General features: G+C 35.8%; 1 protein-coding gene across 5 annotated transcripts in view; it reads right to left on the bottom strand.

Moving 5' to 3' along the window:
* Positions 1-1,090: 1,090 nt before the first annotated feature.
* LOC148944195 (threonylcarbamoyladenosine tRNA methylthiotransferase) overlaps positions 1,091-25,746 on the bottom strand; it is a 74,960-nt gene continuing 50,304 nt past the window's right edge. For all 5 annotated transcript variants that reach the window (XM_089100703.1, XM_089100704.1, XM_089100707.1 and 2 more), the window contains exons 6-10: positions 25,352-25,554; positions 16,822-16,967; positions 14,750-14,930; positions 5,264-5,410; positions 1,091-1,358 (exon numbers count right to left, since the gene is read on the bottom strand). In XM_089100703.1, coding sequence (XP_088956829.1) covers positions 1,122-1,358; positions 5,264-5,410; positions 14,750-14,930; positions 16,822-16,967; positions 25,352-25,554 — 914 coding nt within the window. In that variant the 3' untranslated portion in view covers positions 1,091-1,121. The remainder of the gene's footprint in view (positions 1,359-5,263; positions 5,411-14,749; positions 14,931-16,821; positions 16,968-25,351; positions 25,555-25,746) is intronic.

Below are 25,746 nucleotides of genomic sequence, written 5' to 3'. Positions count from 1 at the left end.
CATATAAATTGCCCCCCCCCACTCCATTTGGTGCTCCTGTCTATTAAACGTTATAGCTTTCTTCACAGATTCTATTCCCAAAGCAAGCAATTGTAAAATTTTTTGACCAACATTTCAATTTACCTTAAATTCGACTATCGATTGCCCAATTTTATTTTAATACCGACAAATTAGAATCTTTATTAAGTGAAAAAGTACATTGTTGATGCAAACAAAACCATAAAATGTATACCAAACAATAATAGTCCATTACTATTAATAAAAAAAAAATATTACTTTTAAGTTTGTCGAAATTCAATTCATTACCTACCAAAAACCTGAATAGCATAGATACAATTAGTTTTAAATTGTAATACTCTTCTTTCAATTTTTTGTATATAAATTATGAATTCTTCCAAATAAAACTTTAAAACTATATAGCAAGCGAAAAAATTCTGGTAGAAATCACTAATGCATTTCTTTTTTAACGAAAATCCAAGATGGTTACTGAACAACCCTGCTTGAGGTAAATTGGGAAGTAAGTAAAGGTAATACAGGTAGTGAAGATCCTGTTCTTAATTAAAAAACTTTTTAGAGCAGAAGTAGGCATAGACGTGCTTCAGTACTTCTTCAGTAAATCACTTACTAATTATTTTTATTAAGTATATTTTCTATATTATACATACTAATTAAGTAGTACCAGGGGACTGAACTTCAGTCGTTGAAAAGAAAAACAATTTTTTAAATCTATTACGCAAAGCAGCTTTGATTTAATTTTATTCGCTGTAGAAAATAAAACCATTAGGGTGTTGGACGCTTGGATATTTGTAACGTCATTCATATAAAAGTTCTTCAAATTAAGGCCCTAAACGTATTTTACCAAAGTCGTGACCGTGACCTATCTAGATCGTTTTTTTCTTATATCGGATAAATGATAGTATGCCAATTTTCAGAAAAAAATATATTACCGTTTCCGAGAAGAATTCTTGATATGCAATTATTGGTCGTTTAATATAATAAGATTTACGCAGTAATTTTTTTTTTTTTTTAGAAAATGATGCTTTCACCAACTGTTTTCAAACCTAATGCGTCTTGAGAGGTTACCCTGGACAGATCAAAGTCATAACCATTAAATACCAGATCTATTTCACATACTTAAAAACGAAATAACCAACTCTCAATAGCAGTAAACTAGACAAAACAGGTATAATAAATTTTGGGGACAGTGCTGTCTTTACTGTGCTTGACAACACTGCTAAAACTTCTTTAGGTGCGTATTCTACGCTGATAGGCTCCCCAACCATCCAAAATTTTCCTGCTGATACTATTTTCACCTTGACCATTTGACCCATGAATTCTTGCTCCATTGGTACAAGGACCTGCAAAAATATAAACTATTAAACCTCCTTATCTATCCATCTAGGTTTTTCACTGACAAAATATATTGTAAATCCATAATCCGGAATGTAAATATATCGTTCTACTGGCAATCTAGATTATAAAATCGCTGTCTTACTGACGTGAATCCATAATCCTGATTTGAATTCGATCGCTTTGCTCGAAAGAACGATCGAGGATTTTGCCGGTTTGTGAGTCTTGAATTGCAGGATTTTTGATTTTGCTGTTCTCCGGTTTGCATGTTGATAAAATCTGGACAAAAATCTGCGTCCAATTCAACAAATTGGCATTGCTTGTTTATTTTCACACTTTGACGTGGCAACGCTGACAAAAATTTGGCCACGCCCCAAAACTTCATAATTTTGTAACAACCAAAAGAAAAATCCAAGAAAATCTCGGTCTTCAGACACGAATAGAAATTGGCCCAGGGATGGGGGCAAACAATATTATGATTTTGATGTTCTTGGCACTTTAGTTTGCCATCAAAATAGCACTAGACATAAAATCACACGATAATCATTTATATTTTCTTTAATAGACAATTAAAATATTTTGTTTAAGACGATCCTAAATAAAGATGCATGAATTTTGTTTTAAATTTATCTTTCATGGCAACCAATCATCAACATTTTAAGAACAGTTAGGGAAGGGTGTCAAGTTCAAACATTCAGAAAATGTTGAGGAAGGTGGGGAACTTAAAGACACTATTTGCGCCGCAGCTGTTAATAGGCGTAGCTGCAATATCTTAGGAACGGCTAAGATTATTAAGCTGAAAGTTTCAGCAAATGTAGATTGGCATATTAAACCAAATCAAAAGACAACATATACACTAAAAAAAAACAACGTTACTGAATGTGAGTCTTAGACCATATGAACATAAGAGGAATGTAAGGAAAGTAGAGAAAGCATTCAAATATGAATTAAGAATGTGTGAAGTGGAGGTCATGAATAAGGTTGCCGAAGATCTGGTAAAAGCAGGCAGACGGCACAGACGGCCGAAGAGTCTGGGTGTGTCCGAAAAGGCTAAGGATGTTAAGGTGAAACTTCAGGGAGTGTTGAAGGGTATATTAGACTAAATCAAAAGAAACTACATGCATCCAGTTTATAAGAAAGGTGTATCTGCAATATCTTAAGAATGGATAAAACTGCCAAAGATCTGGAAGATGCAGCCACATGGCATGATAAAAAAAAGAGTAAAAAGATATTGCTATAAACAATTTATTTTTTTTGCATAAAAATTCTTCGTATAGAATTAATTTACTGATTCATAGAATAAACGTATATCACTAAGAATACAAGAGTACGAATCCTAAATTTTGAATAATAAAGGGTTTAAAAACGCCATTTTGTTCAAAATAGTCAAAAGGTCAATAACTACGCCTCCGAGGATGCCATTCCCCCACGGCCCCTGGGATAAGGATTGTAGATTATACATTTTCCTCATTGTTTACATGCAGAATTAATCACTGGGAAAAGGGGAATTTTGAGGAGTATGTTATATTAAATCAAAATCCACTATGTACATGCACTTTATAAAAAAAAAACATATCTATAATATCTTAAGAACGGTGGAATTGAGACTTTCGGGTTATATTGAGGGGGGTGCTAAAAACTGGTCGGAAGACAACTGGTCTGAAGACATAATCAAACACACTGCTGCATGCTGGTAGTCAAAACGGCATATCAACAATATTTCAGAGACAGCTGAGAGTATTAAGCTGAAATTTTCAGGGGATGCTCAAAAGTCCCCAGCTGCCAACCCCTTCCCCACTTGCCATATTTAGGTGGCCCTTCCCCAGCACTGATCAAAATTTCGGGAAAAAACCCTGTTTGTTCAGAATAGTCGAAAGATCAAATAAATTTGCCTCCAGGGATTAAGAGCCCCCAGAGCAAGGGTAGTAAATTACGTAATTTGCCCATTATTTACATAGAATCTATCATTGAGAAGGGGGAATGTTTTATCCTGTGTGCGTCCGAAAAAGCTAAGGGCTTCTAGGTGAGACTTCAGGAAATATTGAGGGGGATGCTGAACTAAATCAAAAGAAACCACGTGCATTTAGGCCAGTAACAGGGGCAATCTACAATATCTTAGGAACGGCCAAGTTTATTAACTTGAAACTTTCAGGGCCACTACTACTGCGGCTACAACTGCGACTAGTTGTGACTGTAGCTGTCGCTACTTGGGACAACTAGCAACTGTGACTACTTATGCCTGCGACTATTTTTACGAAATATAGTGGGGGATGTTGAACAAAATCAAAACACACTATGTGCATGGTGAATTTCAAAAGAACACACCAGCAATGTCTCAGGAGCGGCTGAGGGTGTTCAGTTGAAAATTACATGGCATGTTGAACAGTACTTGGAGGGAAAAGACTAATGTTAAGGTGAAAATACAGGGAAAGTTGGAGGGGATGTCAAAATAAATCAAAAGACACTATGTGTATCCAGGTTATCTAAAGGATGTATCTGCCGTAAAAGTAGTAATTTTTGTTCGTTTAAAGTTTGACTTGCATATTTAATTAATTTTTTACTCGTTTCAAGATTTAATATTCGTATATATTAGTATTTGTTATTTTTACGTTTGACATGATCATTTATTTTGATTTCTATTCGTTTTGGGTTTCATTTATTCTTTAATATTAATGTCTGGTCGTTTTGAGTTTGAATTATTATAGGACTTTATTTCAGCTGGTCTTAAGTTTAATATGGCTCTTTATTTTTCTTAGAAAAACTTCTTTTTCGGATTTTTTTAATTAATCCCATAAAATGGACAGTATAAGTGTAACAAAATCTATCAAAGTCTTGAAATTAAAAACTTTAAAACATAAATTAAAAAAAAAAATGCTTAAATTTGAAAAAAGGAATGCGAAGCAAATAAATCCTAAACTTGAAAACTAAGCCCTAGCTGCACTTTGCATTTCGGTTTCCCGAAAACCTCCCTATTTGTTATCCTTTTCGCCAAACCCTCAGAACAGGGTTGGGACGAGTTCGTAAGGAAGGATTTAATGAATACTGGAACTTCTTGGTAGGGTGTAAAGAGGGAGGCTTTGAATAGATTGAAATGAAGCAGGAGCGTACGTAGCTGTGTTGGCCTGAGTAGCTTGGTGACTGCAGTGAGTTTTTAGAAATAATAGTAGTAGTAGCATAAGTGTAAACAGAGGTGAAGGGGCCTGGAAGGAGGCATCCAAAGATCATTCTTCCCGAAAAAAAAACTGGTACCAAAATGCATACCATTGTGCACACCTGGGCATAAGTCAAATTTGTGCTATTTTTATATTGAGACAAGACAAAAAGGAGAACAAACCATAGATACCTGTGCATATTGTTTATTGTGCCCAACGTAAAATTTGTGCACACCTGGGCATAAGTCAAATTTGTGCTATTTTTATAATGAGACAAGACAAAAAGGAGAACAAATCATAGATACCTGTGCATATTGTTTATTGTGCCCAACGTAAAATTTGTGCACACCTGGGCATAAGTCAAATTTGTGCTATTTTTATAATGAGACAAGACAAAAAGGAGAACAAATCATAGATACCTGTGCATATTGTTTATTGTGCCCAACGTAAAATTTGTGCACACCTGGGCATAAGTCAAATTTGTGCTATTTTTATAATGAGACAAGACAAAAAGGAGAACAAATCATAGATACCTGTGCATATTGTTTATTGTGCCCAACGTAAAATTTGTGCACACCTGGGCATAAGTCAAATTTGTGCTATTTTTATAATGAGACAAGACAAAAAGGAGAACAAATCATAGATACCTGTGCATATTGTTTATTGTGCCCAACGTAAAATTTGTGCACACCTGGGCATAAGTCAAATTTGTGCTATTTTTATAATGAGACAAGACAAAAAGGAGAACAAATCATAGATACCTGTGCATATTGTTTATTGTGTCCAACGTAAAATTTCCCGTCAGTTGAAATTTCTGTTACTAAAACTGTTTCCATTTCCCCGATCTGGTCACGGAAAGGTTCGTAAGTATGAAATAAATCTGAAAGGCGCTTAGTTCGACTTTTACCCTGAAAAAGAAAATGTACTACTAAAGCAAAATAGAATAAAAAGGACAGGGACAAAGGACAAGTACCAAGGACCAAGGATAAAGTTTTGCCCCTGGATTCATCTTAGGTCTATTTATACCTAAAGACTACGATTTATCTTGTTCATCTAGTTAAATGCCTGTCCCCCTTAACACTGATCAAAATTTTTGAAATAGCTATTTTGTACAAAAAAGTCAAAAGGTCCAATTTATCAAAAAGCTACATCTGCAATAGCTTAAGAACGGCCGTTGTTATTAAATTGGAACTTTCAGGGCAGGTTGAAAACAGGTCAGAGAGAAATCAGCCTTTTTCCCATGCTCTTTTCATCTTCCCTCCCTCCAAAGACAGCCGATCAAAATGTGAAATAGCTGTCTTGTTTAAAATAATCTAAAGGTCAAATAACTATTCCTCCCGGGATGAAATAAACCTCACAGCCCCCTAACAGGTGTAAAACTTATAACCCTTGCCCCAGGTGCTGTAGGGCTTATTTCATGTTATGAGGCATTTGACCTTTAGACTATTTTAAAAAAGATTATTTTCAAGATGAATCGTGACCATTTTCTACGAATTATCATTTGCTTGTTTGGTAATTACGAAGTTTTTAGGGCAGTACCACATTTGTGTCAGTGTTGCCATGTTAAACCGTGAAAATAACTAAGCAAAGCGAATTAGGCAAATTTGACAACGTCCAAACAAATTCAAACATTAACAATCGGTTGACTCCCAAAGACAACTAATCCAAACACCTGATGAAATTTTGCGGTAATGTTTTTTCCGTTCTTATCCAGTTAAAATTTATTAGAAAATGCAAAACATCCAATGCAGCTTTTTACTTGCAGACCTGTGTAGTAAGAAAAATAGTAAGGCAACCGAGAGAAAAAAAGAGGAAAAGAAAAAGGGAAATGGAAAAAAAGAGAGGAGCAGGGAAAAAAGAGAAAGAATGATTAGTCTAATAAAAAAATAACGCAAAAACGAAAATAGGAACAAGAATTAGATGGGGAGCACAACCGCCCACCTCATCCCTCTAAAAAACCTTTAGCTGATTTTTTATCCATATTTTTTTTTTTTTTTAATTTAGAAAACTGCATAACTCAATACGGAGATCTTTTTCATTTAAATTTCCCCATTTTCTCAAATTTTCAGAAAGCTACATCTTCCTAAAATTTTCGGTGCTACATGTTTTTACATGTAGTACATACGATTTTGCCAACAAATAAATTAACAAGTACGAAATTAATCTGATTATTGAGTCGGACATTTATAAGATAATAAATAAAAGACATTTATTAGAATTAAAAGATAATTCAAGATAATAAATTGGTTTGCTTTTGATTCTGAACACGGCAGAATGGCAAAACCTTTTAAAAACTGAACGCCGTTAAATAAAATTAAAGTTAACGAAAGACACCAATATAATCTGGTTGTATCAAAGCAGTAAATGCACATGATTTCAAAATATAATCAGTTTAAAATGATAAAATATAGTAACAAAATTTAACAAGCAAATAAAAACATATTAAATATATGATTGTGTAACACATCAAATATATCATTTAACTTTTTAGTATGCTTTAGCTCTCCATTAAATCATCCCAATAACCCCCGTAAGAGAGTAAGAAAATAAATTGTTGAAAAAAAAAAGTCATTTCTCCAACTGGCAACATCACCTTTTAAAATAAATGGGACATTTATGATATATAAGATTTTATTTCAACATCTTTTCGATTATACAACTACTTTTTTTTTTTTTTTGACAAAATTACCCCCTCCCCCATCATCCCTAAAATTAAGGAATGGTAGGTTTTTATCAATGTTTATTCTGCCCAACTTAGCATTTCCCATCAATCAAATTTTCATTAATACAACCTTGTGAAAGATCCCAACTTAATATTATATATTCCATTCATATAATATATATTGTTTAAAAAAATTGTTGAAAAACAATTTTCAACACTGTTGAAAATTTGAAAAAAATTGTTGAAAAAAATCATTTCTAAGACTGGCAACATCAAATTTTAACATTTGATGCGCGCCCCCTCGCCCCTCCCCTGGATCCGCCACTGGTACTATATGACTTATTTTTTAGTTTTCACTGTCATTTTCACTTGATTTAGGATAATTGGCTCGAACTTATAGCTGGGACTAAGTTCTATCCATCTACCGAATTATAATTTTAAGATCTGGTGTGCAGGATTTTTTTAGACTTAAAATACGTTGAAAAAGGACAATTTCGCTTTCCTCAAGGAAAATTGTAAGAAATATCACAATTCTGTCTTGGTGAATGGATAGATCTGAGATTAAAGAATCCAATAATATAAGTATTCTTTCTTTATTTGTACAATCTACAACTACTGGCTTATCATAAAATCCCTTTTTTCAGAGGGAACATATACATTAAGATCCACATACATTAAGAAAAATCGAATTTCTATATTTTCTTCTACCCAAAGAAATTGCTCCAAAAGGTGCATTTCCACCTACAAAATAACGGAATTCAACTCAAAGTATTCCATTAAATTAAGGCATTACTTGAACGAGATAAGACGACGGAAACGGGGGAATTTCTAAGACGGTAGAAAATTAGTGAAATGCATCGCATTACTTGAACGAGATAAGACGACGGATATGGGGGAATTTCAAACACTGTAGAAAATTAGTGAAATGCATCACATTACATGAACGAGATAATAATAATAATAATAATATATTGCGAAAACAGGCTTGCGCCTCTATCTACAAAAATTTAAATAATCAAATGCTTTATCACAATAATGTTTGTCAATTTTGTTCTTAAATGCATTGACTGAATCTGAGTTAACAGTGTCTGATGGTAGTGTATTCCACTCGGAGACAATGCGGTTGCTGAATGCCCATCCCCCAACATCTCTTCTGAAACGTTCTTCAGTTAGCTTAAACTCGTGACCTCTCAGGTTATTATTCTTGAATGTTATTATCTCTTCTGGAGAGATGTTGTCGTAGTATCTGTTGCATATTTTGTATACTTCAATAAGATCTTCTCTCAAAAATCGGTATGAGAGGCTTGGGAGCGACAGTTTTTTTCAAACGGTCTTGGTATGATAAGTCTCTAAGTGATGGAACAAATTTAGTAGCCCTCCTTTGGATTTTTTCTATTGCATTGCTGTCTTTTTGAAAAAATGGTCTGGTTGTTGTATGACCGTATTCGATCATTGGTCTCACTAACGATTTGAAGAGTATAGAAAACAGTGTTGAGTCAGTAAGAGAGAAATTTCTTCGAATAATTCCCAAGACTTGTGATGACTTAGAGATGATTGACTCGTAGTGCTTGGGGAAAGTCATATCACTGTCTATTGTCACTCCCAGGTCTCGAGCTTCTTCTTGTATAGGTATATGTTGTCCTTCAAAGCAGTAGTGCCGAGAAATGTGTTTCGGGCCTAGCCGTATGTGACAACTTTTTTCTGTATTCACTTCCATGCTCCATTTTTTCATCCATTCTGCTATTTTGTTTAAGTCTTGCTGTAGTATTTCTGTATATTCAAGGCTTGTTATTACGCGAAAGATTTTCGTGTCATCTGCATAAAGCAGTATCTCTGAATCTATATTATTTGGGAGATCATTTATGTAAATATTGAATAGTAAAGGCCCCAGAAAACTACCTTGAACCACTCCACTTGTGACTTTTGTCTCATTGCTGCTAAGATATCCCTCCAGTTTCACTCGCTGAGATCTTCCTTTCAGAAAGTTGAGAACCCACTTTAGAATAGTATCGCCAACACCGATAGACAGTAGTTTTCGAAGAAGTTGACTTTGTGAGACTTTATCAAAGGCTTTTCGGAGATCTGAGTATAAAATATCTACCTGCATCCCACTATCCATATATTTTCTCCAGGTGTTTGTAGCGACAAGTAGCTCGCTTTCTGCTGATCTTTTCTTGAGGAATCCAAACTGTGCGAGTGAAATGAGGCTACTTTCAAGTAGGTATTGTAATGTATTATCGTGGAGTAAACATTCTAGTATTTTGCATGTGATACAGGTTAAACTGATAGGTCTGTACTTACTTGGATCTGATTTGCTTCCTTTTTTGAAGAGGGGTATCACCGTTGCTTGCTTCCATGTATCAGACAGGTTCCCTGTTTGTAGATACTTGACAAAATTGTAGTGCAATGGCGCTGCATTTTTTTTTGTCAGCTCTTTGAGTATGGTACTCTAGGATGTAGGGCATCTGGACCTTCTGATTTGTAAGTGTTTAGATTTTTTAGTTTTTTGTAGACCATTTGTCCTGTCAGTTCTATTTCTTCAAATTTGCCTGCGTCTAGTGGCTAACATTTCTCTTGACTTTCATCTTTGTCCCTCTCTGTTGTAAAAAATGTGGAAAACTGCTGATTTAGTAGGTTGGCTTTAGCTATTGGGTCGCTGATTGTTAAATTTGTTGCTGAGTTTCTAAGATCGGGAATAACCGGCTGTTCTTTTCTTTTTGAATTTACGAAGTTCCAAAACGCCTTGGGGTTGATCTTTGAGTTTTCGGCTACTTTCCTCTCCTTTTTATCTTGCTTCTTGTCTAGTGGCTTTCCTGACTTTGTTGGCGATTCTGCGATAATTTCTACGATTACTTTCGGTATCAGTCTGCTTGAGCGTCTCCCAGGCTTGCCGCTTGATTTTTATTAGGTCAAGGATGTCTCGTTTTAGAGGCGGTCGTGTAAATATTTTTACTATTTGTACATGCATCTTTGTGAGGTCTATTATTAAGGATGCAAATTTTATGTACATGCCATCTACTAGATCTGTGTTATTTATTATTTCAGTCCAGTTGAAAACTTCTAGCTCCGTTCGCATGGTATTGTAATCACCTTTTGAATACATCCACTTCTCTTTTTTCTCATAGTTTCGCAACTTATAATCACCTCTAAGTAAATTGTAGCGTGGTCCGATTTTCCAACAGGAGGACCTATAGTAAGTTCTTTTATTAGTTCCGTATTACTGCATAGGACTAGGTCCAGTAGTGTTGGCTTGTTGCTTCCTCGGATTCTTGTTGGTTTTTTAATAAGCTGTTCTAGGTAATTATCATTCACTATCTTCAGAAATTCCCTCTGTGAGGGTGACCCGCTATGCTCTAGGACGTGTGGAAGGTCCCAATCTATGTTAGGGTAATTGAAATCTCCAATTATGAGAGTTGGTTCTGTTAATCTTTGACATATAGCGTGAATATCTTTAAAGAGTACTTGGTCATTCACGGCTGTGCTATTTGGACTTCTATATATTACAGCCAAATTTAGAGTTGCTTGGTTTGTGTTTGATATCTGAAGCAAAATAATTTCCTGTCCATTTGTTTTTGATGACACTTTCTGGATTGATAAATTGTCTAAGACGTAGCAAATAATTTCCCGGCCTTCTTCTTGATCTCTGTTCAAGGTGTAGCTTTTGTAGCCGTTGATGGCCAACTCAGGTAAAGTTGGGAGATATCGACAGTGTTTAGGCTTAGCTTCGACCACTGCTACTATGTCTGGGTTCTTTGCCGCCATTTCTACTTTTAATTCTGATAATTTGTTTGGTAGTGAATCAGCATTTAAATGTAATATCTTTAGTGTTTTTACTTTAGTAGCTTTTTTTTTGGCTTGAAGGATGGTGATATTTGTTTGGCTTTGGTTATTCTACTTCATATTTGCCATTGCTCTTCGTTGGAGTCTTTACCTCGCTCCCAATGGCTCTGCGTCTCCATTTGACGATCGCACTGGGTGCGGGTATTTCTCTTCTGTTGTCTCTTCACGGCGAGCATTTGTCTCTGCATGGGCGTGAGATCTGGGTTTATATATACCTTGGTACGAGTTTCTTCATTTGATGATTTTCTTAAGATTTGGAGCTGTCCTCAGGATTGTTTGCCTTTTCATCTCAAGCTCTTGTGATTTTTTTAGCTTAACTAACAAAGTACGTGGACTACCATCTTCTTTTCGTCTTCCAATCCGGGCAGTTTCTAGTATCTCCCCTTCAGTGATATTTGCACCGAGCTCGTTTTCTTGAGTCAATTTGACAACCTGTGTAATGTCATTGACAGCAGTAGATTCAGGCAGCCCCATGACTACAAAATTCATCTTTTTCTGTTCTCTTAATTCCTTTTCTACTTCTACCTTGAATAATTGCATTTATTGTCGGCTGGATGTCGTGAGTCGAGGGTTTTTCGCTATAATTCGAAGGTGTTGCCTCATGAGGTCTGTGAGGTTGAGCTTCTGTTAGCTGTCGCACTTGAAGCTGTAGAAGTGCTACTTTTCATTTGGAGCAGGAGAGGCATTCGTATTTAAACAGGAGACACTCGCTGTCTTCTCTCTTCATGACCAGCACGAGATCTGCATTTATACCTCGGCAAGCGGCATGTTCCCACTCGTTGCAGAAAAAACAGAGGAAAGAGGTGGTAGTGTCGACATCTTTGTGACAGTAGCTGCATTCTGTGTTGTTATCTGGGAAACTAGTGCCCAAAGGAATCTCTTTGGGCTCCGTAGGCTGGCTTACCGAGGGACCTTGACTGTTGGTGGATTCTTCTCTCGGAGTCCCTCTAGTATTTTGTGCTTTTGGTGGAGGAGTTGCTTTATATTGGTCGTTGCTAGAAGATTTGCAACTATAGCATTGCCATTGTCCTCGGAGTTTGTCAGCAGCTTCCTTATTATACGCAAGACCTGCGCAACCAAAGTGGAGCCATTTTAAGCAGTCTCTGCACTGACTTCCTCCTTGAGCTCTTGTTACATTTTTCTTGCACCGTGGGCAGAGTTCTACCATATCTATGTTATTTATTTTGGCAAAGATTTTGTCAGCAAAACCTTCAGTTCAATTTGGCAACACCGGCGTTACAAGCTTTAAAGATTTAGCAGTAGATAAGACCCTTGGGAAGTGCAACACACGAATCACCTTATCCCAGCAGTTTAAGGATAAAAAATCCCGCTAGTACTGTACGGCCTCTTGAATGTTCGTTGTTGCTCACTTCTGCACAGGCTATCTCCGAAAAATTCAGCCCGAATTTTATCGCCGAAAATGGCAAAATATACTGTCTAAATTTGGCAGCTATGCAATATTTGGCAACTATGTAACTTCACTTATTCAGAAGAAACAGTGAAGACAACAAAGATGGCGCTATATGAAAATAGCAGAATAGATGGCGTGCCAGTCTATATAAAAAAAAGAAGAAGATGGTGCTGGTGAGAATACCAATAGAGAAATACCTATACTAAGAATTATAGAAGGTCCCTCAAATACTACTCAACTAAAAATCTAGAATTAGAGTGTAGAAATCAGTATGGAAATAACCTTAAAGTAATGCAGAAGCTTAGTGAAATACATCACATTACTTGAACGAGATAAGACGACGGATACGGGGAAATTTCTAAGCCGGTAGACAATTAGTGAAATGCATTCATTACTTGAACGAGATAAGACGACGGATACGTGGGAATTTCTAAGACGGTAGAAAATTATTGAAATGCAGATAATTCGACCAGGATCTAGTTTAACCCGAAAGTTTAACTAGTTTAACTACTCCAGTAGTCCTCCAAGGTAATATACAATTTCTTGGTCCAAAACTTTCTGGACCAAGATGCAGGTCAACATGGACGACTCCTCAGGTCCAATATGTGAGATTTTACCAGATTTTGAAATAATTCTAACTTTGGAATGACATAAAATAATTTGCTATTTTTTGTATAATAATTACCCAGATTGTTAAGACACCCTTTGTTTGGAAAAACCCGACTAGATTCACGTGCTGTAGCCTTCTGAATTTTTCAAAAAGCCGAAAATCATTGTTTTCCAAAAACACTAATCCTAAAAAACGGACGTTCTCTTGATATTGATAAGAATCACTCAGTAGTATAATCCTTGAAAAAGAGACCTCCACTTTTGATTTTTTTGGATTTATTACATATTGAGGAGGGACCTGATCGGAACCTCATATATTACCACTAAGGAATTCGGAATTCGACCTAAATGACTCTGGGACACGAGAATTGGAATTCTAGGTCCATTAGTCCCAGTCTAGTGTCCAACAAGTCGATCCCAGAGTCCAGAGGGTGTAGGAATGGAGTCACGATGTTGGAAGACCTTGCTAATATCTTATCAAAACGAGAAACTAGAAGATGTGAGGCCTTGTTTTCAGCATATGTTGTTTTTGGAAAAATGATTTTTGAATATTTCTTAAAAAGATCTCAAAATTGAGATTTTAGACATCTCCCAGATTTTAGACATCTCCCAATGCAAGGATATAATTTAACTCGCAAAATTATTCAGTAACAAAATAACCAAAATAAAAAAAAAAAACTGGATCTGACCCAGTAAAAAAAAAAAAAAAAAAAAAAAAAAAAACCATTGATATAATACGCCTTCACCCATGAATTTTAGCATAAGTTAAACTTTAACGTAGCTTCAATATTTTGAAGTTTTCGGAGGTTTGAAAATTTTTAAAAAGTTTTCATTGATGATTTGAAAATTTTGAAAACTCATAGCTGTCAAATATTTAACATTGCACCATTTAATGAACAAAAACATCGGTCAATCTTTATAAAGCTACCTATTAAAAAAAAAACTAAGTTTATTTATTATTCCAAGTTATTTGATTTGTGTGGAACTGCAGATCCTACAACCTCTTCGAAGTTATTTAACTGATTTATGCTTTTAATAAGAATTAATTTGCTTTTTGATTTTGTTATACTTTCTACTTTGTTTTTCATCTCTACTCAACTTTACTTTTTATATGGTGATTTATAAGTAAATGATTACTTGCACTAAATAGATTGTATTGTTGTAATAAATTATTATTACAGGTGGCATCCCCTCCCCTTCCAGACTGCATATCTTTCACGCTTGTATGACAAAAAAAAAAAAAAATAAATATAGAAAGAAAAATACTTGCCACTTGGGTGGGTAGGCGTGGTGGTTTGTTCCAGGTCTTAGTTAAACTGGTTAATAAACAAACTAGGGACTACCAAAAGAATAAAACCCCCATAGACTTAATTTAACGGTGCCGAATATTTTTTTTACCTGCATTTTTTAAGCCCAGTTTACGAATCAGAGAAATACTTTTTAGCTTTTTAGGAGAAATATCTTTCTATCTGCACTATTAAGAGCCGGAGAAATATTTTGGGGAGCTAGTGGGGGATTGAAAACAAGTAGCCCCCCTCCCTTGGATAAGGTCCTGATTATGAAAAAAATATGAATTTACAATTATTCGGTTATTGCCGGGACCCCTTGGTTGTGTGCGCATATCAAAATACTCATATCCCTCTTTCAATTAGGCTATTAGCCAGTTCTGTTTATTTCACACTTGTATGACGAACATTAAATAAAAGTAGAAAGAAAAATACTTGCCACTTGGGTGGGCAGGCGTGGTAGTTTGGCAGCTGGAGTTCCAGGTCTTGGGTAAAACTGATTGATAAACAAACTGGGAAATTTGTATTCACTGCACAGTTTCATAGTCTCTTCAAAGTCTTCATCTGTTTCTGTAGGAAAACCACAAATTATATCGGTTGCCACATATAATCTAGGAATTCTAAAAAGGATTAAATTATTATTTCAAAGAATACTCAGAAAATTGATGATATTAAACAATAAGTGGGTATTTATGCCGTGAGGGGTGGTAATAAACCCGTATTTATATAATTTATATTAATTTTAGTTTCTGTTTATTTAACTACTGTGTTTTTCAAGTTTCATTTCTGCATTTGGGATATTTTCAGCTCAATCTAAGTTTGACATCTTGTATGGCTTAATTTATGCACCTTTTAAGCCTTAAATTAAATCTCAACAGCTTAATTAGCTTAACAGCTTAATTAGCTCAATAGCTTAACATATAATCATCCAAAACCACTCGCTAACTATCCCTGAACGATCATGAGTCAAAAAAGATACATGTCTTCATAATATCATTAGAGCTTTTATTAATAATTAGTCACGTGTGTCAATTTAAAAACAAATAAATTTGATACAAAAAAATTTTTTACTTATAAAAGAAAGACTGAATGTATGCTCCTTTTAAGCCTTAAATTAAATCTTAACAGCTTAATTAGCTTAACAGCTTAATTAGGTCAATAGCTTAACATATAATCATCCAAAACCCCTCGCTAACTATCTCTGACCGATCATGATTCAAAAGAGATACAACATGGCTTCATAATGTCATTAGAGCTTTTATTAATCATCAATCACGTGTATAATTTAAAAAAAAATAAATGTGATACACAGAAAATGTTTTAGTTATAAAAGAAAAAATTAAGAAAACGATAGATGGCGCTTCTGATCTCTTAATTAAGATGCTTCTGAACAATGAATGAGTCCGTATTGGTACATACTGGTATGTTTTGGTACATACGTACCAATACGGACTCAGTCATTGTTCAGAAACATGTGAATTAAGCGGTCAGAAGCGCCATCTATCCTTTTCTTTATTATTTCGAAGAAAAAGAAGAAGAAGAATGACGAGTTTGACACAAAAGAAGAAAAAAAATGGTAAGAAACAAGAATAATCTGATATGTCTTCAAACCGAAACTAATAAGCACACTCGAGCCAAAACTAAGAGGGTAATGACAACAATCTTTTCGCGGTGTCCTGAGAATAGTAGGCACAAATAGGGGTCTACTACTACTAGGTTTAGTCACTGTCAAGGTGCCAGTGGCCTCGCCCGTCTGATCATGAAGGAGCCGATCCCTAGCGAGGATCGATCCCTTTGAAAATATAAAGCAGCAACCATGAAGTAAGAAAAGGTCCCTTGAGGATTTATCCAAGGCGGGGGAAAGAAGTTTTCTTGCTAGCAACGGCCGCTTGCTGCTGATGGCTAACAAGTACCGAGTGACCTTTCCCCCCCCTTTTTAGACACGAATGTTGTCCACCTAAGCCGGTCTAAAGCTGGCAAGATGAGGGAAAACAATAGTGTACGCCATTTCACCATTACAACAATGGTGAACACCAGAAACTGCCAAGGAATACTCCTCTACAAAGAACGAAAAGAAAAGAAATAGACAAACCCTATCTAAAAATACCGCGCCTAATTTTTGTGGGTTTGGAATCAATGGGCCTTTTTAGCATAAGACTACACTCAGTTTTCCAAGTTCGCCATAATTATAGCAATAATAATTACCAAGGAAAAAATTGCCACGGTTTAGACAAGTTTTCTATGCAATATTCCAGGCCTTAGGAATGGGGGATAATTACGTATAGGCGCTTTAAAATCACTTCCAAGGATATCATTCCTGAAATCCATTCCTTAAAGTTTCATCCCCCCCCCCCCCCGATTCAATTATTTCCAAGATAGCAAAAGGAAAAATTCAACGATTTTACCAAAAAATTGACATATGACAAAATGATACCAATTCAATTTGTTATACAAAAAAAAAAACTACCTAAAAAAAGAAAAAAAGGGCGGAAGAAAGAATATACAACAAACCTTTCTTTAAGAAAGTCAACAATTGTTTTGAAATCAGCAATGTAGTATTCTCGTTTCATATCATTAAGAACGGAATCACTAGCAGCTTGAACTGGGACATGCAAAAATGAATAAACACGTGGGTGATTCAGTATCACAGCCATTGCCTAAAAAGAATAAAAAATCAACTTTAGTTACAACTATAAAAGCCAAGAGTGATTCATGGCCATTGTCTATGTCCTATGTTAAGTCAGCAGATATGCAAGTATGAGTTTCTCATTCTCTTGGGCTAAAATTTTACAAGAAAACATAGCGTTATATAATTTGGCGGTCTATAGTTGCAACTACAGCTATAAAAAACAAGGGCGATTCATAGCCATTGCATATCCTCCAATGTTGAGGGTAGGGCTGGACACCTTCCCGTGGTGGCCCTGAGCGTACCAGGATTTTAGTGAATGCCGCAGGGTGGGTGTCTTGGTCTCAGGATATGCGTGGTCTGGGAGTGGTGTTGGAGTTTAGAGGCTGCCAGGTGAATTTTGAGCCCGGAGCCAGGGATGGCGGAGACGATCCTAAGCCCGGAACTAAAATTGGTGAAGGATGATGGAGGGGATTTTGAGCCCGGTGCCAGAAATGGCAGAGGGTAACAAAAGTGTAACTGGACCCGGAGTGCAGAGATATCAGTAACGCTGGGGCTGATGTATTTTTTGACGAAAGTCAAATAGTCCTTCCTGCATCTTGGCCACGTGCGTCTTTGGGCCGGTGTGGACACTCAGGGACAGCCTCAACCTCACGAGCTTGCACGTGGGCCTGATAAAGCTAAGTTAAGCCACCCGCACATTGGGCAATTATCTACTTTCTGTTGGCCACTGAAGTGGTGCATGAGGAACACTGTTTAGGGTGGAAGAGCCAAGATAGAAGTAAGCCGTTAGTCAGAGCAAGCCATGAGCAGGAAACTTCACTGAAGCTGCAATACACTAATTGATGTGGCGAGTAGAGCAAGCCTTTAAAAATAAGAAATATGCGATGGGCAATTTCCTAGACATTGAAAGCGCAGTCGATAATGCCACTTTTGAAGCCAAAAAGATAGCTATGGAAGAAGGAAGAATAGATCAATCCGTTCAGAAGGAACTCCCAGATGCTCAGAAATCAACAACTGATAGTAGAGATGAAAGGAGATAAAAAATAAAAACACTGTTCACGAGGGATGCCCTCAGGGGGATGTAAGCTCCCCATAAATGTGGAATATCGCTATGAATATTGAGGCTTTTAGTACATCATTCCGGATATACCCAGACGCATGTTGATGATCTAGTATTCCTCCTGAAAGGGAAATGTTTGAGAACCCTGTTTGAAGTAGGACAAGATATGTTGACTGAAATCCAAACATGGTCACAGAGACATAAACTACGATTGCCTCACGATAAGAGTGAGGTAGCAGTTTTCATAAAAAAGAGGAAATGGCAAGTCCCTTTTACTGGAAAAATTTATGACCATCAGATCTTCCTGACAAGACAGGTGAAGAAGCTTGAACTTATCTTTGATCATTAGTTAGTCTGGAAAGCTCACTTTACACAGAAAACTCGGAAAGTTACAGTTTCCCTTTGCTTCTAGTGAGATAATGTACCTTTACAAGACCGAAACTGATATTGTCATATGAAAATGTGGCATGAGTCAATTTGACTCACATAATAAGCCACGTCACCTCTTCAACAAGGGTGCAAAGGCAAGCATGCCTAATGATAACGCCAGAATACCATGAAATAGCTCCGGTCTTCATGAAGCTAATTCTAAGACTTAAGCCACGATTTAAGACAGTGCTGTCATGCTGCAGATTAGTGGCCAATGAACGAAAAAAAACCCAGCAGGTACGAAATGGAAAAATTAAAATCATGTTGACGTCTGTAACTCAATGATGCGTAAGTGCAAGGAGCTGCAGATGCCTTGGTATAACATCTTTTCACAAGTAAAACCCGAAAAGCATTTCCACATCACCACAAAGAATAGAGAAGAAACAGACTAGGAGGTAAAGATGCTCCAAAAGAATAACGCGATAATTTATTCCACAGATGGCTCGCAATTTAATGGGAACAGGAATAGTAATACACCAGAGCACACCTAATTTGGAGATGGAGATAATTATCATCTAGGAAGATTTGCTATGGTTTTCTAGGCTGAAAAGTTTGGAATAGAACAGACAGATAGAATACTGATGCAGAAAGTACAGATAGAAATATATGCATTCTAACTGATAAACGAGCATGCCTTAATGCTCTTCAGAATAGGAAGAGTCAGTATAGAAGCGAGTTGAAATGTTTTGAAGTATTGAACAGTCTAGCATCCGAAGGGAATAAAATTACTTTGATGTGGGTCCTTGGACACTCAGGGATTGAAGATAATGAGATAGCAGATGAAGCAACCAAAGCTGGAAAGTCGCTGACAGGTTATGAACACGGACCTTTCATTCCCATCTCTCGAAGTTGCTGGAAAGCGGCGGTAAGGAGGTGGAGTACTGGAAGAGTGGAACAGAATTGGCATAAGAAGGCGAGATGTAATGTGACAAAGGAAGTGCTTCCGAAGTTTAACCCAACGCTGAATAAACACATACTTCGGCTAAAAAGGTCAGAGATAAGTATGGTGACTTAAGCCATAAGAGCAATTGGCAATTCTGAAAAGCACCTTGCCCGTATGGGGACGGCTGATTCTTCATTTTGCCAAAAATGTAAGATGGCCGTGGAAACAAGGAGACATTTGGTAGAAGAATGCCCAGTAAGGAATAGACATCGCCTGAAGATTTTTTTTTATGACTTTTATGTTCGTCCGGAAAGAAGAAGAAAAGAAGAAGAAGAAGATTTTTATTTGAATAAATCAACATAACAAAAAAACATATACCCCCAACAGAGAGCAAAGCTCGTAAAATTGGGTATTAATAATAAAAAAAAAAAAAAAAAAAAAAAAAAAAAAAAAAAAAAAATTCTCATCATAACAAAAGAGAGAAAGAAAAAAACCTGGTTAAAGAAAAAAACAAAAAACATAACAAACATAAAGAAAGCAAACGCTGGACAAGTGAGGCATGGAAGGCTATCCCAACATGGGTAACAAATATAAACAAAAAAAATAATAATAATAATAAAAAAAATTTCTATTCCACCATCACAGGTCAATACATAATTTTAATATTTTCTTCCTTAGAACTGATATTTGCCGAAATGACTCAATTTGAATTCTATCTTTCAGCCTATATTTATTTGAAATAAATGGTATTTGGTATCTAATTGAAAATCTAGATCTTTCACAATTAACAAAGGGAATTCGATATGTTCCAGAACACCTAAGAGCCGTAGGAGGGGGCAGAATCAACAGAGATTTTTCATAAAAATAACTACTAGGATCTTGTATTTTAAAATGCCATATTGATATATTAAGTTCTCTTATATGTTTCAGATCTAATAAATTCAAGAAAAGAAATAATGTTTCAGTTTCCGATGCATCTCTAAGTTTTGATGGACGATGTAAAAAATTTCCAAGTATTCTCACTGCTTTATTTTGAAGGATCTGTAGGGGTTTTATATGCGTCCAAAAAGTATTTAAATAAATAATTGTGCAATAATTTAAATAAGGAGCAATCAAAGAATGATAAATTATTTTTAAAATTGAAAATGGAAAAACATGTTGCAAACGATACATAGACCCAATATTTTGCGAAAGTTTCACCCTTAAATGATCAATATGAGTTTGAAATGAAAAAAGGGGATCAATAAAAACTCCTAAATAACGATACGATTGAACTCTACGTATTTTATGCTCACCAACTTGAAGCTCCTGACATGAAATTTTTTTAGTAGCACGTTTTGAATGACCAAAAACCATAAATTCAGTCTTCTTAAAATTCGGTACTAAATAATTAGATACAAACCATCGATTAACTGAACTAACAGTGTTAAACAGATTTTGAATCAATGTAGATGAATCCTTCGCTTTAACAGAAACAGCTGTGTCATCTGCGAATAAAATTGCAAGACCATTATTTCCCTGCAAACATCGTGGGAGATCATTAATATACATCAAAAATAAAAGCGGACCTAATACCGATCCTTGTGGGACACCAATATCTTCAAGATCATTTAAACTAGACAAATGTCCATCAACATCTACCACGATTTTACGTCCATAAAGGTATGATCTTATTATATCTAGTCCTTTCCCTCTTATACCGGAATTTTCCATTTTATCAAAAAGAATTTCATGGTTTAAAGTGTCAAATGCTTTTTTAACATCATAAAAAACAGTAGATACATGATAATTACTATCTAAGCAGTCATTTATTTCTAATACAAGAGCTGCAACTGCTTGTTCCGTCGAATGGCCTGCCCTAAATCCAAACTGATGTTTGGTAAAAAAATTTATTTTATCTAGATAATTAGTAATCCTTCCTTTTAAAATTTTTTCCAATACTTTAGACAATGGTGATAAAATTGCAATAGGACGATAATTATTTGTATCAGATTTATCTCCTTTTTTATGCAATGGTATTACACGTGCAATTTTCCATCTTTTAGGAAATGTACCTGAGAAAATACATAAATTTAAAATATGAAGCAATGGTTCAAAAATTTCACCTGCAATATTTTTTAGCAAATTAGTTGAAAGTTCATCATATCCCAATGAATTACCATTTTTTAAATTCTTAATGACCTTTTGAAATTCTGCAAAAGTAACCGGGGCCATAAATATGCTCGTATCTTCAGTGGGCGGTAGATATTTTTTATGCGACCTTGGGGAAGAAAGGTCAACTTCTCCTGAAACAACAGATGATCCAACACTAGCAAAATATTCACTAAACTTCTTAGCAACAGCTTGTGGTCCTCTAAATTCTTTACCATTAATATCAAATAACACTTCAGGGTGTAACAACTTTTTATTTCTTCCAATTTTATCTTTAATCAAACTCCAAGTTTTTCTAGGGGAATCTGAATTTCGAAAAGAATTTTCATAATAAAGTCTTTCACTTACTCTAAGGATCATTACCAGCATATTCTTATAATTTTTAAAACGAGTTATATTTATTTCCGTGGGATATTTTATTCTAATTTTATATAAACGATTTTTCTCATTAATAGATCTCAAAAGTGATTCATTTATCCAAGGTTTTTTTGGGGTAAGTTTCTTTCCTCTCGGGCTTTTATATGGGCAAAAAAGATCAAGCTTTTCATTCATAATATAATAAAATTTATCTAATGATTGGTTCGGATCCTTCTCATCAATTACAGGACTCCAATCAACATCACCAAGCCCTTCTTTTAACCTTAACACATTTTTATGTGAAAAATCTCTACGCTTGGTTTGATTTTTTTTATTATGCGGAAAATTTATAAGAAAATCAGACATAATTATACAGTGGTCAGATGAATCATCAGGAATAATAAATGTATTAACAGCACTATAAGGTGAAAAAATATTATCAATAAGTGAAAATGATGTATCAGCTATTCTAGAGGGAACAAAACATACGGGGTTTAGTCCATAAGATAGTGGGCCCTCCAAAAACTGCAAAATATTTCTATCTATTCTATTCTGATCTGCAGATAGGAGTTTCATTAAATCAATATTAAAATCACCCATAACTAAATAAGGAGTATTAAGACTAGCTAATTTATCCAACATACTTTCAAAATGATTTTTAAATTCTATCTGGCTGGATGACGGAGTACGGTAAATAACTGCAATTAAAAGCTTCCGATTATTTGGAAAAGAGCATTAACTACACAAGATTCAAAAATCATTTCAATATTCATTGGCAAAAAATCAATCCTTATACGTGCTGGTATGCAATTTTTAATCAAAACACCTAGACCCCCTTGTTTTTGTCTTTTCCGACCGATGTGAAAAAATTGGTAATCTTTTACATGTATATTTTCAATTGAAAAATCATCTAAAAAAGTTTCACATAGGCCTAATATATCTGTATCTGAATCCGACAAAAAAGTTTCAATCACATCCTGCGCAGTCCTCCAACCCCGGCAATTCCAAAACGACATCCTACTTGTATTTACATTTTTTCTTACCAGCTCATTCATAAATATATATTGATTTTTTGGGATATCAAAATTACTAGAAGTATCTTCATCATCACCAGCTACAATAGTTTGAAAAATTGACTGAAATGAAAGAGAATTCCGCTCAAATTCTTTTAACCTTGATGATGGAATTTCACGATTATCTCTATCCATTATCAAATATTAACCCCACGTTAAGAGAAACCAAACCATGCCCTAAAAGACCAGCAAACCATAATAAAAAATAACAATTAAAAAAACGAAACAAAAAAAAAAGTAATCTCCATTCCAAGTCGTTTTCCCTCAGTACGACTAATCTGCGCAAAAATATTTACTCTTTTTTTTTGGGGGGGGGGGGGGCCCGGGAAAGAGGAGGGAGTGGAATCAAAGAGTCTGTTAGGCCTGAGCCTCGACCCAATGTGTATGAGTCCACTCCCACCATTAAATTAAAAAAGAATAAACAATCGCCTATGTTTGAACAGTTAAATAAACTATGCTAAAACAGTAGAGATGCCACTGTTATAAGTTTACCATTCTCTTTGACTTAGATGTTTACAAGAAAACACAGCGTTAAATCTATTGGCAAGATATAGTTGTAGTTACAGGCATAAAAGCCAAGAATGATTCACAGCCATTGCCATTCTTCCAATGTGAGATTACCGAAGATTTTTTTTTGAAGATGTTTACAAGAAATCATAGCGTTACATACATTGAGGACCCTTAGTTACACTTACTTTTACTCGGTTAATAGGGAAACTAGGCAACTTTGAAATACATCCGGTGTAATCATAACGCATAACTAAACGTCATACAAGATTGTACACATTTATTACCCATGAGATATAGTTGAATGTATTGGTCCGTAGCTTTGATCCATGTATCACAGTTGCGATAAGACTCCACGGGGTCTTGGTACTGGAGATCTATTGATTATTATGGATAGAATCACAAAAATGAGTCGAGACTGAGACCACAAAGGATAATTGCCCCCCCCCCAAAAAAAAAAACAGTGACATAGCATCAATAGCGGCTGGCTCATTGGCGACCCCAAGCGTGGTATTTTCGGATAGAGCTTTTCTATCTCCCCCCCCCCCTGGCTAGAAGTGTCACGATGTCCAATATTATTTTTTCCCAGCCCTAGAACCACATTTGTCAGCTTCAGACAGGCAATACTTGTCCTCTCAAGGAGATCGAAGAGCCACCCATCACACACCAGTCTTCAACGGTAAACGGCACTTGATCTTAGGAACCAGTACTAGCAAGAGAACTTCTTCATCCGACCTCAGATTGCTCCCCAAGGAATTTTTTCTCGCACCATGGTCGGCGCTTCATATATCCAGGCAGATCGAACCCTCCGGCAAATTTAGCACCCATTACTGGCTTAAGTCCTTCCAATCTCGGCAACATATTCCACAAAATATCTACCTCATGGTTAGACATTGAGCAGGGCTGCCGGTGGCTGGACGGTGACAGGAGTTAGGAGTAGCAGGCAAATATTTGTGCCCAAGACACCAGGGGCACCACAAGAAGGTTGTCACCACTACCACTGTTTCTGAGTTCAACGAGTTTATGTGAAAATCTGCTTCTCTGTAATGCCCTGTTACAGGTCCTGTATCATGAAACTGCAGAAACGGAGCATCTAATAGACGTTAATTGATAGTTAAGTGAAAAGACGCTTCCTTGTTATAATATAATAATAATATATTGCGAGAACAGGCTTGCGCCTCTATCTACAAAAAAATAAAAATATAATTAAAATGTACATTAAAAATGTAATGCCTTGCTGCACTGGCTATTGTGCCAGGGAACTGCAGAACACCAAGATCTAACACAAAGACTAACTTCAAGAGTAGATGTCTATCTGTGAAGCGTTGTTAAAACTCATAACACAGTCTTTCTAAAAAAAAAAAAAAAGACTTCCAAAGAAATGCAGCATACTCTCGGAAACTCGACCACCTACTTTTTAGTAAAAACATCCTCTCTGAATAAGAAAATACTTGAATCATGAGTGTTTGTGAAAAAAAAAAAACACTCAAACATTTCGATGCCTATACGAGTAATAAAAACAAAAAACCACCCACGCCTCTCTGAATTACAAGCAGTTGATGGCATTACTGGGTTACAGATATGCAAGAGTACATATTCATGCTGCGTGGTGCTGGGCTTCTCATGGCATCAAGTGACCTCTGAAACTTTTCAGGGGAAACAGAAGCCCCATGTATGTGCATATATGTATATACAATATTAGTGACATTTATTACTTATTATGTGACATTATTCATACTCACCTGCCTGTGATTGTGCGCCTGGAAGCCGATTTATAATACATTATTTCTATAGGGGTGACTAAGGTTTAAAAAAGACCTTTTTTTGCCAAACTGCCGAACCACAACTTCATATAATTATGGTCTTCTAAGAGAGAACAAATACATGACATTACCCCTCCCCCATTCTCCTTTAGGGTGCGTATACTGTAGTTTCAACTAAAAAGTACTTACTTCTAAATGCTCCAAGATGTAAGGCGGGTTGGTCATACCCAAACGAAGCATACAGCCTTGTGGTATAACCTCACATAAACTGGTTAAAAGTTCTGGAAGTGATGAGCCAATATCCCTTCCATAAGCCCCAGTGTCTTCAGAAGTCAACCAGATTTCCTTTACTCCTTCAGTAAAAGCTTGCTTAGCCCGAGCTACGATTTCATCTAAAACAAAATTAGTGTTAATTAGTGTTAAATTCCAAGAAAAACAAAAATTCTAAGAAAAGTGCTCGAACAAAAAAAATGTTAGTTCATTCGCATCAAGGTCATTGAGTGCCCAAGCCACATACGGCCTCGCTTCTGTACCGAGGTAACTTAATAGGCAACTTTAATCTGTCATATAGGAATATCGTACCG

The sequence above is a fragment of the Artemia sp. Qi Xiang Cuo genome, chromosome 14 (assembly GCF_049724085.1).
Source record: "Artemia sp. Qi Xiang Cuo chromosome 14, ASM4972408v1, whole genome shotgun sequence".
NCBI classification, from domain to species: domain Eukaryota; kingdom Metazoa; phylum Arthropoda; class Branchiopoda; order Anostraca; family Artemiidae; genus Artemia; species Artemia sp. Qi Xiang Cuo.
The sequence above is the reverse complement of the archived record's forward strand: the minus strand, read 5'-3'. Positions and strand labels throughout refer to the sequence as shown.